Source organism: Microcebus murinus, chromosome 7 (genome assembly GCF_040939455.1).
Source record: "Microcebus murinus isolate Inina chromosome 7, M.murinus_Inina_mat1.0, whole genome shotgun sequence".
Classification (NCBI taxonomy): Eukaryota; Metazoa; Chordata; class Mammalia; order Primates; family Cheirogaleidae; genus Microcebus; species Microcebus murinus.
The window spans coordinates 6,855,959-6,870,730 of record NC_134110.1 but is presented as its reverse complement, the minus strand read 5'-3'; the positions used below and the strand labels follow the sequence as shown (position 1 = coordinate 6,870,730).

Below are 14,772 nucleotides of genomic sequence, written 5' to 3'. Positions count from 1 at the left end.
CGAGCTCTACTCCTCTTTTCTTACTGTGCTCCTGGGAGGACCTGGGAGGCTGTGCTTAATTTGCCTCTCTAACCAAATCACGAGAGAAAGGGGTGGACCTGTGAAAGCATGTTCGTGCACCTGCCTGTAAGACCGCAGCATCACGGTAACACCACGTATTAGGAACCGGAAGCTTCTCACTTCCCACTTCCTGTCAACTGGTGTCTGTGGACAGATGCGGAGACTAACTGATACCGGCAGGATTGCAGACTCAGCTCAACCCAGCTTTAAATCCTGGCTCCGCTATTGTCTAGTTCCATGTTCAAATGTTAGCGTTCTCATCCCTAAAGTGGGACTACAGTAACTTCTTCATGGGAACACCCCAGGTTGAACAGACTGACCTACTGAAAGGCTGGCTAGCATGGATGCCCAGCAAATACAAGCTGCCTCCACCATCACCCCAGAGTGATGGACAAAGGGCCTTACGTGTCCTGAACGGCCAGTGCAAGTCCCGATTAAGGGGCTTTCTGCAGAGATGCTCCCCGAGTAGGCGAAGCCACAGCCTTACTCGCTTTCTGATGCTGGTTCCGTGATGTCCGTGGGGAGGACACCTGTGCCCACCACCAAGCAGACAAGGCGTGCTCCCAATGCCACAGCCACCTGACTCCCCCTCTTTGATTTTTGTCATTACAAAGTTTGTGAGTATTTCTTCATTTGGGCTCAGACTTTGCAGATCTGACTCATTTCAGAACGTTTAAGCCAAGCCACAAAAGCCCTCCTTGGAGAAAGTAAATAAACTTAAATGCACTAAAATCTATTGTATTTTTACACAACTCAATTGGTTTGAGCTTCCTGTCTACACACACACACACACACACACACACCATTACTACCACCAAGTACTTCTTTGTCTCCTCTCTGCTTAATTTTTCTTCTAAGGACCTATCACTCTCTGACTTACTATAGATTTTAGTTTATCTTTATTTTCTATCTCCCTTATTAAGGGCAGAGATTCTCATCTGTTTTACTCACAGTTGTATCCTTGGCATGCAGCATAACTCAGGATACGTGGATAAAGTGGTTATATGTGCAATATTCCAGGAAAGGTCAAACTGATGCCTGTAGTTCTTATTTAATTATTAGCAGCTTCCATTTTCATTCTCAGAAGTGTCCCACTTTAGACAATCAAATACACACAGTTGATTAATATTAAATATTTGTTGAAATCCATTAATAAGTTTGACCAATTTGACATTTTAAGGCAACCTATCAATTCCTGAAACCGAGAGTTTGACTCTCATGCAACTGAAATGCACGTGGTATTTTAAAAGCATGAGGGGAGATTGATTGATCTCTTATAATGGTCCTGCTTGCAAAATTCTCACAAGGCTGGCGAGCAGGTTTGTGCCAACAGAAGACAGACTGTAGCTATCCACAGCTGTTAGCAATGAAAAGTCCTAAGCTTTCATGCCGTTATTAGCAGTGTCAAGATGAGAAACCTGTAAGACTGTGGACCTGGGAGGCTATGCTTAATTCGCCTCTCTAACCAAGTCACGAGAGAAAGGAGTGGACCCGTGAAAGCATGTTCGTGCACCTGTAAGACCGCAGTGTCACAGTAACACCACGTATTAGGAACCGGAAGCTTCTCACTCCAAAGCCGACTCAGCGACAACACCCCCAGCCCATGTTTGGAACCAGCATCTGGCCTGCAGGTCAGCGTCTCAAGATGGCCAGTAGGACTTGTGTCTTCTTAGGCTGGGCTAGAATGTTTAATGCCGAGTAGGTGTATCTTGTGGTTCTGTTTCCCCAAGTGGACCATTTTTCCCAAAACAGAGGAAAAAAGCCCCTAAGCAAAAAGCTGAAGGAAGCCATCCAACTCCGTCTGATGGTAAGGCAAGACAGATGGAACTTCCACTGACTCTGCAGTATGTCCATCTCCCTGCCAGAAATTAGCATATGAATTCAAACAGGGAGGATAGAAACCTCCCCCTAAACACTCGGGGCTGTGACTCGCCCATGGAGGCTCTGTAACCACTGACCGGGGTAGCTCAGTTCGCCAGACCCTCTGGCCTCCGTATTTAGGGCATTCTTAGCTCCTAAGAGGGAGTCTCTTACAGAATGCAGGCACCCGAAGTCCACGCGAAACTCAAGGTCACACCTCCCAAAATGCAAGAAAGCAGCCAAACCGCCGTCCATGCAGAGCGCTCAGCCTCCACCACACACGCAGCCTGGACGGACCCCTGGCAGCCCCGTGGATCCCGGCGGCTCTCCCGGCTGTGCCCCTAATTTCAGCAGATGATGGCCCCGCCGCCCCCCACCATGCTGCCTCCCCATGAGACATCCCAAGCACAGTGATGGCATTGGCAGGAAAACTTCCATGGAAGCTGAACGATGGCCCGAGGAGGGAGGCAGGGAAGGAGAGGTTGGAAGCAGCCCCTGGAAGTTCCTCTCCAAAGCCTGCAAGCTGTCAGTCTGTGTGTGGCCCTGCCCAGCCCTCTGGCCCCCGAAGTGACATCCAGACTCACTGTGGAAGCTGCCGGTGCTGAGAGCCGCTGCCGCTGCCACGCCACGCCGAACGGGCCCCTCTGGCATGGCCCTTCCTGACAGTGAATGGGGCAGAGAGCGGATGGGGAGAGAGAAGAGAAGGGGTGAAGGGAGAGGAAGGAAGCACGGGGGGATGAAAGAAGGGCAGAGAAGGGAAGCAAGGGTATCCGTGTCTTCCTGGCCGCAGCCCCTAAACGCCTCTCTGGCTCCCTGGGGAGAAGGCGCTCACTCCTCAGGCCGCCCGGGGATCGTGGCTCAGCAGCTGCAGCCTGACACCGTCCCCAGTACGTGACACCCAGCTGTCATCCTTTGTGGGCTACCAAGACTCACGGGGCTCAGTTCTACTCCAGACAGGACGAGCCTCCCAGCCAACCTATTGCTCTGAAAGGACGTGGGTTTCATCTAGACTTTTCAGCCCCTTAGGTCGAAGAACTGGCACTTCCCCCAAAGCTTCTGAGAGGATATCTGTTCTTACTGTGTCCAGCAGAAAACCCCCGAATTCACCGCCCTTCTTAGGGACTCCCAGGTCACCCCCCTCGCCTTTCTGATTCGGAAAGGAGGTTTTCTGGCTGGGTGTCACCTGTGTGCAGCCTCAGAGTCTCCGTCACCACCCAGGACAGCCCTTTTCCCCTTGGAAGGCCCCTGAGCAGTCAGAGGAGGGGTGTGAGGAGAGACTCAGTGACTTGGCAATGGCTCTTTGCAAGTGCCTGCGGCTGGGGAGCTGTGTGCGACTGACAAGAGGCTCCGCCCTGCTCTCAGCCAAGCCGGAGGCAGAGGAGCAGCTCTGGGAGGACCTGGAGAAGACACAGGTTCACGAAGCAACACGTCCATATGCACGAGCAGGTAGGGTGAGGCCGGGGAGGCCATTCAGTAAGGACGGTGACAGGTGACCACCGGGTTCCCATGGCAGCGAGGGACGGACAGAGGGAAGAACAAAGAGGGAGGTGAAAGGAAGGACAGACGGGCAGTTGGGAAGAAAAGATGTGATGGGCCGACTTGCATCCTCCCCCAAATTCACCATGGCGAAGCCCTGACGCCCGAGACCTCAGAATGGGACTGGATTTGGGGAGAGACACGTAACAGAGGTTAAATAGGGTCAAGTGGGGTCCATAGGGCGGGCCCGCACGCAGTGACTGGCGTCCTTATAAAAGAGACCAGCACACAGACAGCAGGGGCAGATGGTGGCCGTGTGGGACACAGTGGGCTGGCAGCTGTCTGCGAGCCAAGGAGGGAGGCCGCAGAAGGAGCCAGCACCGCCAGCACCTGACACGACAGACCCCTCTGGCTGGCGGGAACCCCGGGGACTTCCCATGGGAGCGGCCAGGAGGGGGATGGCCTAGGAGGCCAGGGTGAGAAGTGTGTATTTTGAAGACATGAGGATCCGCTCAAGGCCCTTAAACAAGCGGGAGAGTGATGGAGTTGGAGGAGCCAGGCAGGCTGGCCCTGAGCCTGAGGATGTGCCCACAGAGCCCGGTGTTGGGCCCGCCAGGGGCCGTTCCAGCCAACGCGCAAAGAGCAAGGGCCCTGGGGGGGGGGGGGCAACAAAGGGACAGGTTCCCTCTGGGGAAGCTCCCCAGAGTTTTCGCTGGCACTAAGGGCAGTGGCTGAGGAATGCTCTCTGCAGAAGCGGGAGGTGGCCACGGTGGCCAGCTTTATTTCCAACACCCCAACCTGCAGTCCCAGGGGCCCCTCGGGGGGAGGCTCACCAGATAAGCGATCAAAGAGAAAAGAGGTGGAGGCTTGGAAATGGAAATTCCAGCAGCAGAGCCTGTGTCGAAGTAAAAGGGGGTTAAAGCCACGCGACTGTGCGTGGTTTGCAAGGCAGGTGTCTAAAATACCAGCGCCTGAACTCGACATGGGAGAAAGGCAGAGAAACCAGTGGGAGAGGGAAAGAATGCCGCGAAGGGGAGTAAATCGCGGAGCCGAGGCAGTTCTGAGGCCCCGAACAGGAATATTACGGAGCGTTGGGGAGGGGAAGGGGCAGTTATTAATAATGTCATTCAACGGATAGTTCAGAAAGGATTTGACTAGAAGAAAGGCATTTGAATTTGGCCATGATGAGATAATTAGTGACCCCAAAACTGCAGGTCCAATGAAGTGGTAAGATCAGAAAAAGCCCAGAAATTAAGACAGAAGATGAAAAGTCCTTGTTTTTTGTAGTCAAGAAGACAAATGGAAGTTGGAAAGGGCAGAGAGGTCAAATGGAGATTTTTCTTTAATGTGGAAGGGACCGTGGATTTTTTCAAGTACAAAGGAGGGAAAAAGGCTTCCAGAAAGGCTTCAGAGCAAGATAAACATAGTCACAGTGAGAGACGAGCTAGAGACTGGGCGGGCGACAGAGGGTGAGGTGCAAGGGACGTGGGAAAGGATGTGGACATGTGAATTATAGATACGGAGAGGGTGAATTTGGCCTAATATTTCATTTCATCACAGAAATACATGCTCGACACAGTTCCTTACACATGCATAGTAACAAGTCCTTATGTTACTATACCACTTTGCACTTATCTAAGCAATCTCTGTTATAGAGTTGGCTTTTAGGATCTCAGAATTAGAGAAAAGCAAAATGTTGAGATCATCTCCTGCAACCTCACGGGCAATGCACGTGTCTCTATAGCATCTCTGAAATGTGATTATGTGGACTTTCTGGAAACCCACTGGGGATGGAGAGCACACTGTCTCACAGGGCGGTCCGTTCCATGTTCACTTAATAAGGGTAACTGCCCGCGGCACTCTGCTTCACCACCCTCGAGTCTGAAATATCCCTAGAGTTTTCTAATCTCGCCACCCCTATGGGTAAGGGACATGCCACAGAGCCCGTTCATTATACCAAAATCATGGAAGACAATCCCTTAAGGCATCTCTGTACTGAAACCTGGCTTTGACACTTCTGAGTGTTCCAAACTTTCATGTTCTTGGACATCATTCCGTATCAGTCCTTCACCAAGAAGGACACCTGCCTCCTTGTGTGTTTCATTTAATAGACATTTATGGAATGCCTACTGTATACCAGGTACAGTGCTAGGTGCAAGGGTTATATGATTGGTGAAATAAGACATGGATGCTTGTCCTTAGAGAAATTCTAAGCTACCATGAACAAATATGAGCCTACAGAAGTCCTTGAGAATATGTTTTCACGATAAACATTATAACGATTACTTCCGACAGCTCATTTGGGTGCTAGAACGACATTGCTCATCTCTGACCACCATCTCCCTTTCTTCTAACGTCAGTTACACTGAATCTGTGTTAGATTTTTCGAACTACATCTTGCCCAAATCGACTTGCTGCTCCTTGCTGTCATGTTGCACCGGAGACCTCAAACTTCCTAAATTAAGCTTTCCTTGTTTGCTATGGGGGTGCTGATAGTTTGGATATTCGGCCCCTCCAAATCTTATGTTGAAATCTGCTCCCCGTTGTTGGAGGCGGGGCCTGGTGGGAGGTGTTTGTGATGCCCCACATGGCGGATCCCCCATGAATGGCTTGGGGCCACTCTGTTGAAGGGAGCCTGGCACCCCCTCCCCTCTCTTGTGCCTTCTCTTGCCATGTGACTCTCCCACTGCCCCTCACCTTCCGCCAGGAGTGGAGGCTTCCTGAGGTCCTCACCAGAGGTAGGCACTGGCACCATGCTTCTACGCAGCCTTCAGAACCATGAGCCAAAAGAAGTAAACTTCTTTTCTTTATTAATTACCCAGCCTTAGCTACTCCTTTACAGCCTTGCAAATGGGCTAAGAAACCGGTCCTTAGTCACCCCAGCTGTGTGTCTCCCTTGCTTTGAATAGCCTTGCCACAAAGCACTATTAGAAAAAAAAAAAAATCATGTAACTGGATTATTATAGAGTCACAGTTCTAACTATAAACTCTACCTAACCTCGTGAAGACTGTACTATTCTGGTACATTCTTTAAAAATTCTATTCACAAATGGCCTGTCATCTTTAAAAAAAAAAAACCCTGTTTGTGAACCAGAACACTGAACCCAACGCTGCCTCTCACGTACTGTGCACTCTGAGGAATAACGGCCAACCTCTCTGAACCTTGGTTTGCTTGTCTGTGAATAGGAATAACCATGCCGACCAGCCGACCTCACAGCGCTTTGATGGTAATTGGGGAGGAGTGCTGAATCTGCAAGATGAGAGACAATGTTCTTGTCTTAACTCTACCACTGGCTAGATGCATGAACTTGAGAAACATCTACCATCTTTTTCTGGGTTCAATGTCCTCATCTGTCAAATAAGTAGGTTTGACAAGATGACCTCCCAGTTCATTTCTAGCCAGGATTTCACAAGTCTGTCAATGTATATGCTTACCCCAATTGCATACAGACATGTATCAAGGGCACTGATAGAATACTTATGAAAAAAAGAGGTTAATGTATGTAGGAAAAGAATCCAGTTGGGTGAAGTCATAGTAAAGGAATGAGTATATCTAAAGAATGCTGATTGACTGGATCAACATCTGCTTGGGAGTAAAGCTCTAGCAGCAAACCCAGGTCTTGGGTTGTTCAACTTTTTAAAAAATCATAAGTATGCATAAAGATACTGCTGGAACACTGGAGAAAGTTGGCACAGAGGTGATGGCACAGAGCTGGTAGGAAAGCTGCTTCTAGACCACCAAAAACCTTGGCAGAAGGGTACAGGGAACTGAATCTACCCAGAAACAAGGCACTTTTGCTATACACAGTTTTAAAAAAAAAAACTGTTTAATTGAAATGTGAGGGAATGGCCAGTAGAAGGTAATTGAGGATATTGGAATACTAGCCACATCTAAGTGAACTTGGGCAAATAAACCTAAATTATCCCCAGTAATGAAGGTCCACCTGCCAAACGCCTTTCTCTGTGTGTGATCCTTCAACACAGGTGCCTTCAACAAACTCATACCCACGTCATAGTAGAATCCCTCCTCTCTTGCGAGAAGCCAAGGTGACAGCATGCCTAAGAGGGTCCAGCAACACCCCTGAACTGAGAGCACTGACTGGGATCGAGTATGCCCGGACTGGACAGTAGGACCCAGGTGCCACCAATCCCCTTTTCCACATTCATGGCAGATGTCACCAGTGGATCACCATTTTCTCACGGACCCTAGAAGCAGCCACCAAATTCTTCTCATGACTCTACTCCAGGAAATCACCACCAGTCAATCAGAGCTGGTCTCTGAGATCTACTTGTCAACCCTGGGGCATACGATACTTGAGATCTAGGCAGTCAGATTTACAAGCAACCAAAGGACTCATGTTTTAGGCGTGTAGGCAATTCATCGGCATGGAAAGCATTAGGGACTATAATAATAAAATGACTCCCAAATATTTGAAAACGAAGAAAATGCGAGCGGCCTCTTTAAGATCAGCAGAAATGGAGGAAAACACGGCTGTATATTAAAGGTTGTCTTGACAAAGCTTGAGCGGCACTTAAGCTATCATGGCTCAATGATACCGAGTGATTCAGATGAAGAAAGACTATATCTCTCTGAATGGGCACGGGCTGGTCACGGAGGCCTGAAAAAGTGATCGTCTTGGAATTGGATGGTGGCGGTGCTCCACTTGCTCAACTCCTCCTGGCTTTGGACAGAGGAGAGAGGAAGATTTAGGCAAAGGACGTGGAGTGTTTCTGAATATGAGGTCTGTCCAGAAACTATCCAGCCACTGTTAGTATATTTTTCACATTACCAGGAAGCCAAGCACTGTGTTGACACTCTTTCTTAGCTGGATGTCGTTGCTTGTCTGCATCACCTGACCCCCTTGCTCTGATTTCTTCTTCCTTAAACAGCCTCGGTTATGCTCAGCCTTCCCACACAGACTAGCTTACCGGGAGTAAGTGCTTTGGTCATGTGGCCTTTGAAACACCCGGTCCTCTGTGTGCACTAATAAATTGTCCTCTTGGTGCTAACTCAATTGTAGTGGGTGTTTTAATTATTGAGAGACATTCTCTCAGTGCTCTGCAGCGGCAAGCGGATGTGTGGGCCGCCGGTGGGGAGTCAGATCCAGCTGGCCCTCCCGCAGGGGACAGCAGTGCATCTCCCAGAAGTGCCTGCCCGGAGTCCCCACAGGCTGACCATGGGGGCCCGGCAAGTGGGGACCCGTGAGGACCCACTTTAAAACGATTAGGCCGGCGGGGACATTATTTCTTACCCATTACAAACATCTGACATAACGTTACATATTTTTTAATTAAGCACTTTTATGTGAAAATCGTTGTGCTATAAAAGTGGGGTGGGTTCCTTTGCCTAAAAGGGAACTTAGGCTTTAGAGAAGTACAGAGCAGACAGGTATTCAAAGGACTCAAGGATGTGAAAAAATAAAAAATAAAAGTAAAAAGGATCAGGAAATTGGGGGTTGACCCATTGGGTAAGGAAATAACCAACTACAGGAGCAAACTAGGCCACAAACCAAAGGTCCCACGTGGCTGAAGAGGATAGAGAGCATGCCTCAACGGCAGGGAGGCAGTACGGTTCTGACCACTCCCACCGGTCAACTCGGGGAGGAACTTGACTTATGTGTTCCAGAGTACACGTGGTTATTTACTAAGCAGGGACTAAAGCAGGGGTAACTGTGGTGGTGGTGACAAAACCAACCCCCACCAACAGTTTACAAAGCACTTGCATATCCATTATACATATGCACACGCACTTGCATATAGCATGCTATGCACAATAATGAGCAGGACCATCATGCTGCAGATGAAAAGAGAAAGGAAGCCTGCAGCTGTGGTGCTCATCTGTAGTCCCAGCTGCTCAGGAGGCTGAGTCAAGAGGATCACCTGAGAGCCCAGGAATAACTAGCCACTGCTCTCGAGCAGAGGCAATATAATGAGGCCCTGTCTCTAAAGAGAGAGAGAGAGACAAAAGAGAGAGAGAGAGAGAGAGAGAGAGAGGTAGGGCTGGAATTAAATCAGCCTTGTCTCTATCCCCAAGGCTCCAGGGCATGTGACCCGAAATCTCCCTCTGGGGTGACAAGGGGTGGCACACACTTTGGAGACCTGGAGAATGGGGCTCTAAGTCTGAAGACCTTTGCCGACTGTAAAATTCATGGTCCACAGTTACCAAAAGTTAGCTCCTGATTGGAGCTGCTAACTCCACAAAGGGAAAGCTCTTCCTCTGGATGCCTACAAGTGCTTTCTCTTTCCTCCTGGGCTTCAAACAGATCAGCTCCAACGCCTAAAAGAATCCTGTAGGTGAGTGACTTTGTTTTTTATTTCTCTGAATTCTCAAGTGGGCTCCTTTCCCCTTTCGTTTTAGCACCCAGCACCAAAGCCCCATCATAGGAAGTACCTTGGCTTGTAACTTAAAATCGTTTAAAATTTCTTACATATAATTCCTACCTTATTCACTTACACAGAATAATAATAACCATCTATTGAGTGCCTAATAGGTACCAGGCAATTTGAATACATTAACTTACTTAATCTGCACACAAAAAAAGAAATTGTTCTCATTTTTTTTTTTTCAAATGAGGAATCTAAGGCCTAGAGAATTTAAGTAAATTCTGTAAGGTCACATAGCTCTAAGCAGAACGCAGGGTGGGTGCTCTGCCCACTTTCTCTTGGGCTGCCTTCCTCCCCACCTCCAGCTTCCTCCTGTGGGATTAGCTAAGCCTGGAAAAAACAGCCAGGAGTAAAAACTGTGCTTAAAATTCTGAATTTCAGCTGCTTTGTATTGACCCAGTCCTCTGCTTCCTCCTCCTCCTCCTCCTCCTCCTCTTCCTCCTTCTCTTGTTTAGTGGCAGACAGATCACAAAGTCTCTGGCTTTGAGGATTAGGAGAGAAATACAATTCCCTACCAGGAGGACGTCAAGGGAACACAATGTTCTCTTTACATGCAAATATCTTAATTACAGCTGGTAAAGAAGATATTTGTATGGAAATTTATGTATCTTTGTATGTTGCATATTCAGTTTCTTTCCTTGAAGAAGGAAAGGAATCCTGTTATGATACATCCATCAACGCCCTCCACAGGACTGGAGGGAAGCCACTGATTAGCCAGATCCAATGGGCTCCTGCAGGCACTCCTCTCCCTTCCTGAGGATGGACTGTGATATAAACAGGCTTCAAGCTGCTGGAACGTTCTGACGGGGCATCTCTCCTGCCTTTTCTCCCCAATATCAGTCCCCATTCCTACACCACCTTCATTGACAGAAGTAAGCAATTGGATTTCAAAATTGCAGAGAGTTGAGCCTAAGTTGAGGAGACTACTGGAAACCACTCTCAGAAAGAGGGTAGTATTTTCTGGCAGGGTGAGGGAGAGAAATATTTTTATTCCATGGGTTCCCCACCAGTCAAGACATAACCAATGAATAAAATGTAACCAATTACCTATGAAAAGCACAAGGCCATTTGAGTCACATGAGCTTCTTCTTGGTTTTCCTGAGGGCTAAAAACGTCTATTTTATAATATATCTCCACTAAGGATATAGGATGAAATAAACTTACCTTGCAGCAGCAGCATTCTGGCTAGACATAACTGAGAACTTCCCACTTCTAAAATGTGTTAAGAATTAGAAAGAAAAAGACAAATCTCTCACTGATAATATTCATATTATAATTTGCAAGCTGAAAATGCACTGAATTCATCTATACTGAATATCCTATAGCTTTCAGAACATTTACAATAACTTCCCTTTGCCACAGCCGGAAGGAACAAGGAAGAAAATGTGGAATCCTGGGCTGTGCACTGGAATAGAGTGAGCAAGCCATGTGTCTGGGATGGTTCGGTTCGGATGCCATTCTGCCCGAGGCCACAGGGGTGAAATGGATGACATTTAAGGCTCCCTCCAGCTTCATGTTTCTTTAAAATGGAATGATTTGGCATTTGCTCATCTGTATCGAACACTCTAGGGACACAGAATGAACTGGGTGGCCAAAAAAGATGCAATTTTAAAAACTCATCCTGACCCTCAGTTTCACTGCTGTCTTTGTCATGGTCACCATCCCACACTGCAAGTGGCTTTCAGTCCCCGGGTCCTGGCCTTCGGTCCACCTTCCCAAGCACCACTGATGCCAACGGTTTCTCTTTTGTCCTCTCCTGCTATTGCCACGGCTCGGAATCCCGCTGCCCCTTGCCTGGACCAGTGCGACGGGCTGCCTTCAGGATCTTGGCTTCCCGCAGTCCACTCCTCATGCCACTGTCTGGGGACTTAGCCTCGCACATGGCCCCATGTACACTGAGACGGACGACAGACCTTCTGTGACTATCCATCGATGACCCTAGTCAAAACAGTTGGCCTTTCAAGGGCTGCCCTTCACGGTGGCCCTTCCTTTACAAACATTTCCTTCCAGGCATGCTCCTGGGATCCTCAGCGTGGGCCGTTTGAATGATACTGTGCTCGGTCACTTTCTCGGAGTGTCTGCCTCACAGCCACCTTGCTGACCCCCTGCCTGGAACGCTCTCCTGAAATTCAGCGCACTGACTGCCAACCAACCCCCCAAGACCCATGTCATTCCTCTGAGTAGATGGGCTTCTGAAACCTGTAACCACCTTTCGGATGCTTCGCCTCCCTCTGGCCTATGGTAGAGCTACACGTTTCTATCCGTTCTCATATTCTCCAGGAATTTGTTTTCATTTCCTTGGGAATATCCATCCTTGTGTTGTATTCATCCTAGCAAAAGGTCAGGGAATCGGATGGAACCCTGTCACCCACACGCAGACCTTGTCAGTGCCTGGGAGATCTGGTGGGGGGAGGAAAGAACCCAGCATGGCAAAGTTAACGAAGGTACGAACTGGACCACTCCTCTGAAAGCCGTGTAAGGGCTCTAACACCGACTCTGCTGTTGAGGCATCCTAAGGTCCCGAACACACCACCAACCTTCTCTGAAGCTCCATCTCCTCACGTCTAACATGGAGACAAGCAATCCTTGATCCCTTACTTCTTTGGGAAGGTCTCAGAAGACTCCTCCTCTCCCGGAAGAGGGCCGAGGGGCCCTGCCAAGGCTGCTTTGAAAGGCAGAAGCCCCAGATCAGCAGGTGGGGAGTGAGCGTCTCCTCCCGCCAGCCTGGGAGTGAGGACTTACGCGAGCCACTGCTGAGCCATGCGGAGGCAGGACAACTAGCCGATTCCAGAGTTGGTCACTCGCTGATTCCCTGCTGTCACATTCTTGTTGTCATCACTGTCACTATTATCTGTGGCCAGGACAGCTGCCCCGAATCTTAACTGGGGAGTCTGCTAGAGGCCTCCTGGTGCTCAGCCCTCCCCAAAAGTGCAGCAAGACCCCACAGCCAGGGACAGGCCACAGGTGGCAGAGCGGCCACAGCCCCTTGTTCTTCCACTTCTACTGGAGCAGCTGTGCTTATTATTTGTCTGCATATCTGCTTTATAAGGTTCCATTTCAAGAAAAGGTTTTACTGTTCTAAAAACAAAAAAACTAAGCATCTAACTCAGCCTTATGAGAGTCAAGACTTAACTAGAGTTGAGGGTCAAGAACACTGACCGAAAGTTATGTCATCAAAGGAACGGAGTGGCTGACCTGGGACTCAGTCCTTCAAGCTCCAGTCCAGGAAAAGGGGGCAGTGAAACCCTCAGTGCATCTGAAGGAAACGTCAGTGTGTCCCTCAAACCCTCAAGACAATGATGAAGAAAGACAAGAAATGTGCCCTTTACGACAAAAAACTCAGGTCCCAGGCAAGAAAGGGATTTGTCAGGAGTCACGGTAGGGACTGAACATCGGGTTCCCGGCTTCTAGTCCTGCATTCCAATGACCCCATTAGTCACTGGTTGCCTAGAACCTGGAAGCAAAGATGGGAGAGGCCTCCACAGGCCTAGTGCTCCCAGGTCATAGAGGGGGAAATGCCCCAAATAATGTCACGTCATTGTTAGAGTCCAATTGTTTGCACCTCAACTTCCTGGTCATCATGCCCTCTCCAGCTCATCTTCACACCAGGTTGCTGGAGTGGCCCACGGTGGAAAACACCAGATCCTGCCCTGTATTCACCTCTGTATTTTTTGGAATGCCTGAGCTGCAGGCAGATGCCTCAGGCATTACCGCTGTGTTGAAATACAGTATAAAATAGTCTAGGAAGGATGGAGATATGGGAGTGCAGAAATGGAAGGAAGAATTTGGATAATCCCCATCCCTGCAAAAATGTGAAGAAATTCTGTTCAGGTAATTCTTCTGCTTACCAGGGTGATTTTTGGCCAATTACCCTAAATATCTCAGAGCAGCAGAATAAGACAGAGCAGAAATTTTAAACTTCAGTCATTAAACTAGATCTAGGTAATGTGGAAAGAGCCTGTTTCAAAACTGGAAGCTGTTCTCTTACTTTATCAGGAAGGAACAAAAGGGACTGGGATAATTGAACAGGTATGATCTGGGGTCACAGCTACAGCAGAGATTGCCTCAGACAACTTTGGCTTTATTCTTCTACCTTTGGCCACGTCTCCCTCCTATCCTAAAGAAACCGAATCTTCCTCTCGCATATCATCACACACAGAACTTAGTCCAATAGAAGTAAAACCTAAAAGAGACCAGAATCCAAACTTCAGATTTTACAGATGAAAGTGAAGGCTCTAATTTGCAGCATGGACACAGAGCTGGCATTGAGACCAAAGCATCCTAAATATCAGTCCTGTCCCTCAACAGACTTTTACGTTCCAAAATGCCTGGTATTTTGGAGATAATTAGCGTGCAGATCCACTGCCTTTAATCAAGGAAATAAGGTTCTAATAACTGCAATTAGCATAAATCTATCCCACACACCTTCCTCCATGTTCATTCCCTCTACAGCTTTGTACAGCTTAATAGGTCTTAGCATTTAAGTTGCTTTTCAAAATTCACTCTAGATGTGTGTGCCGCAGCACCCAGACCTACGGCAGACACTCGGGCAAATAAAGCTCTGAGCACCCCCTGGAAGTCTCCTCTGTTCCCATGTCTCCTGATCAGCACCGGGCACCTCCTCCCAAAGCTGCAGAAAAGAACCAGCACGTGTTTCGGGGACTGGGAATTTAAGGGGGCCCCATAGCTTCTTCTAGCTGCCTAATCTGAGCTCTATCAGAGAAAGTTAATTCCAGCTCTGCCCATTTGCTGCACGAAGATGGATGCCCAAGACTGCACTGTTGTTCTAAAGGATTTCTACAGAATCTGGAGCTATAAGTTGCTCACAAAATAGCATTTCTAAGCAGCTCTGAGCTTTGGCATGACTGAAGGGAAATAGCTCACCTATACCCATTCCAGAAAACTGAGCTGTGGAGGTGCGCCGAGTGTCGCTCTTGGATATAGCGCATCAAAGGAGAGACTGCAATGAGAGCAGGGGGATCCATCCCTCAC

The 14,772-nt window shown here is 48.5% G+C and overlaps 1 protein-coding gene across 3 annotated transcripts in view; it reads right to left on the bottom strand.

Annotated features, from left to right (window-relative positions):
• NTRK3 (neurotrophic receptor tyrosine kinase 3) overlaps positions 1-14,772 on the bottom strand; it is a 347,621-nt gene that overhangs the window by 28,985 nt on the left and 303,864 nt on the right. The window contains exon 16 of one of the 3 annotated variants that reach the window (XM_076004767.1): positions 2,505-2,579. The exons of the other annotated variants lie outside the window; for them this stretch is intronic. Within the exon in view, the coding sequence (XP_075860882.1) occupies positions 2,505-2,579 (75 nt within the window). The remainder of the gene's footprint in view (positions 1-2,504; positions 2,580-14,772) is intronic. 3 annotated transcript variants of the gene reach the window in all.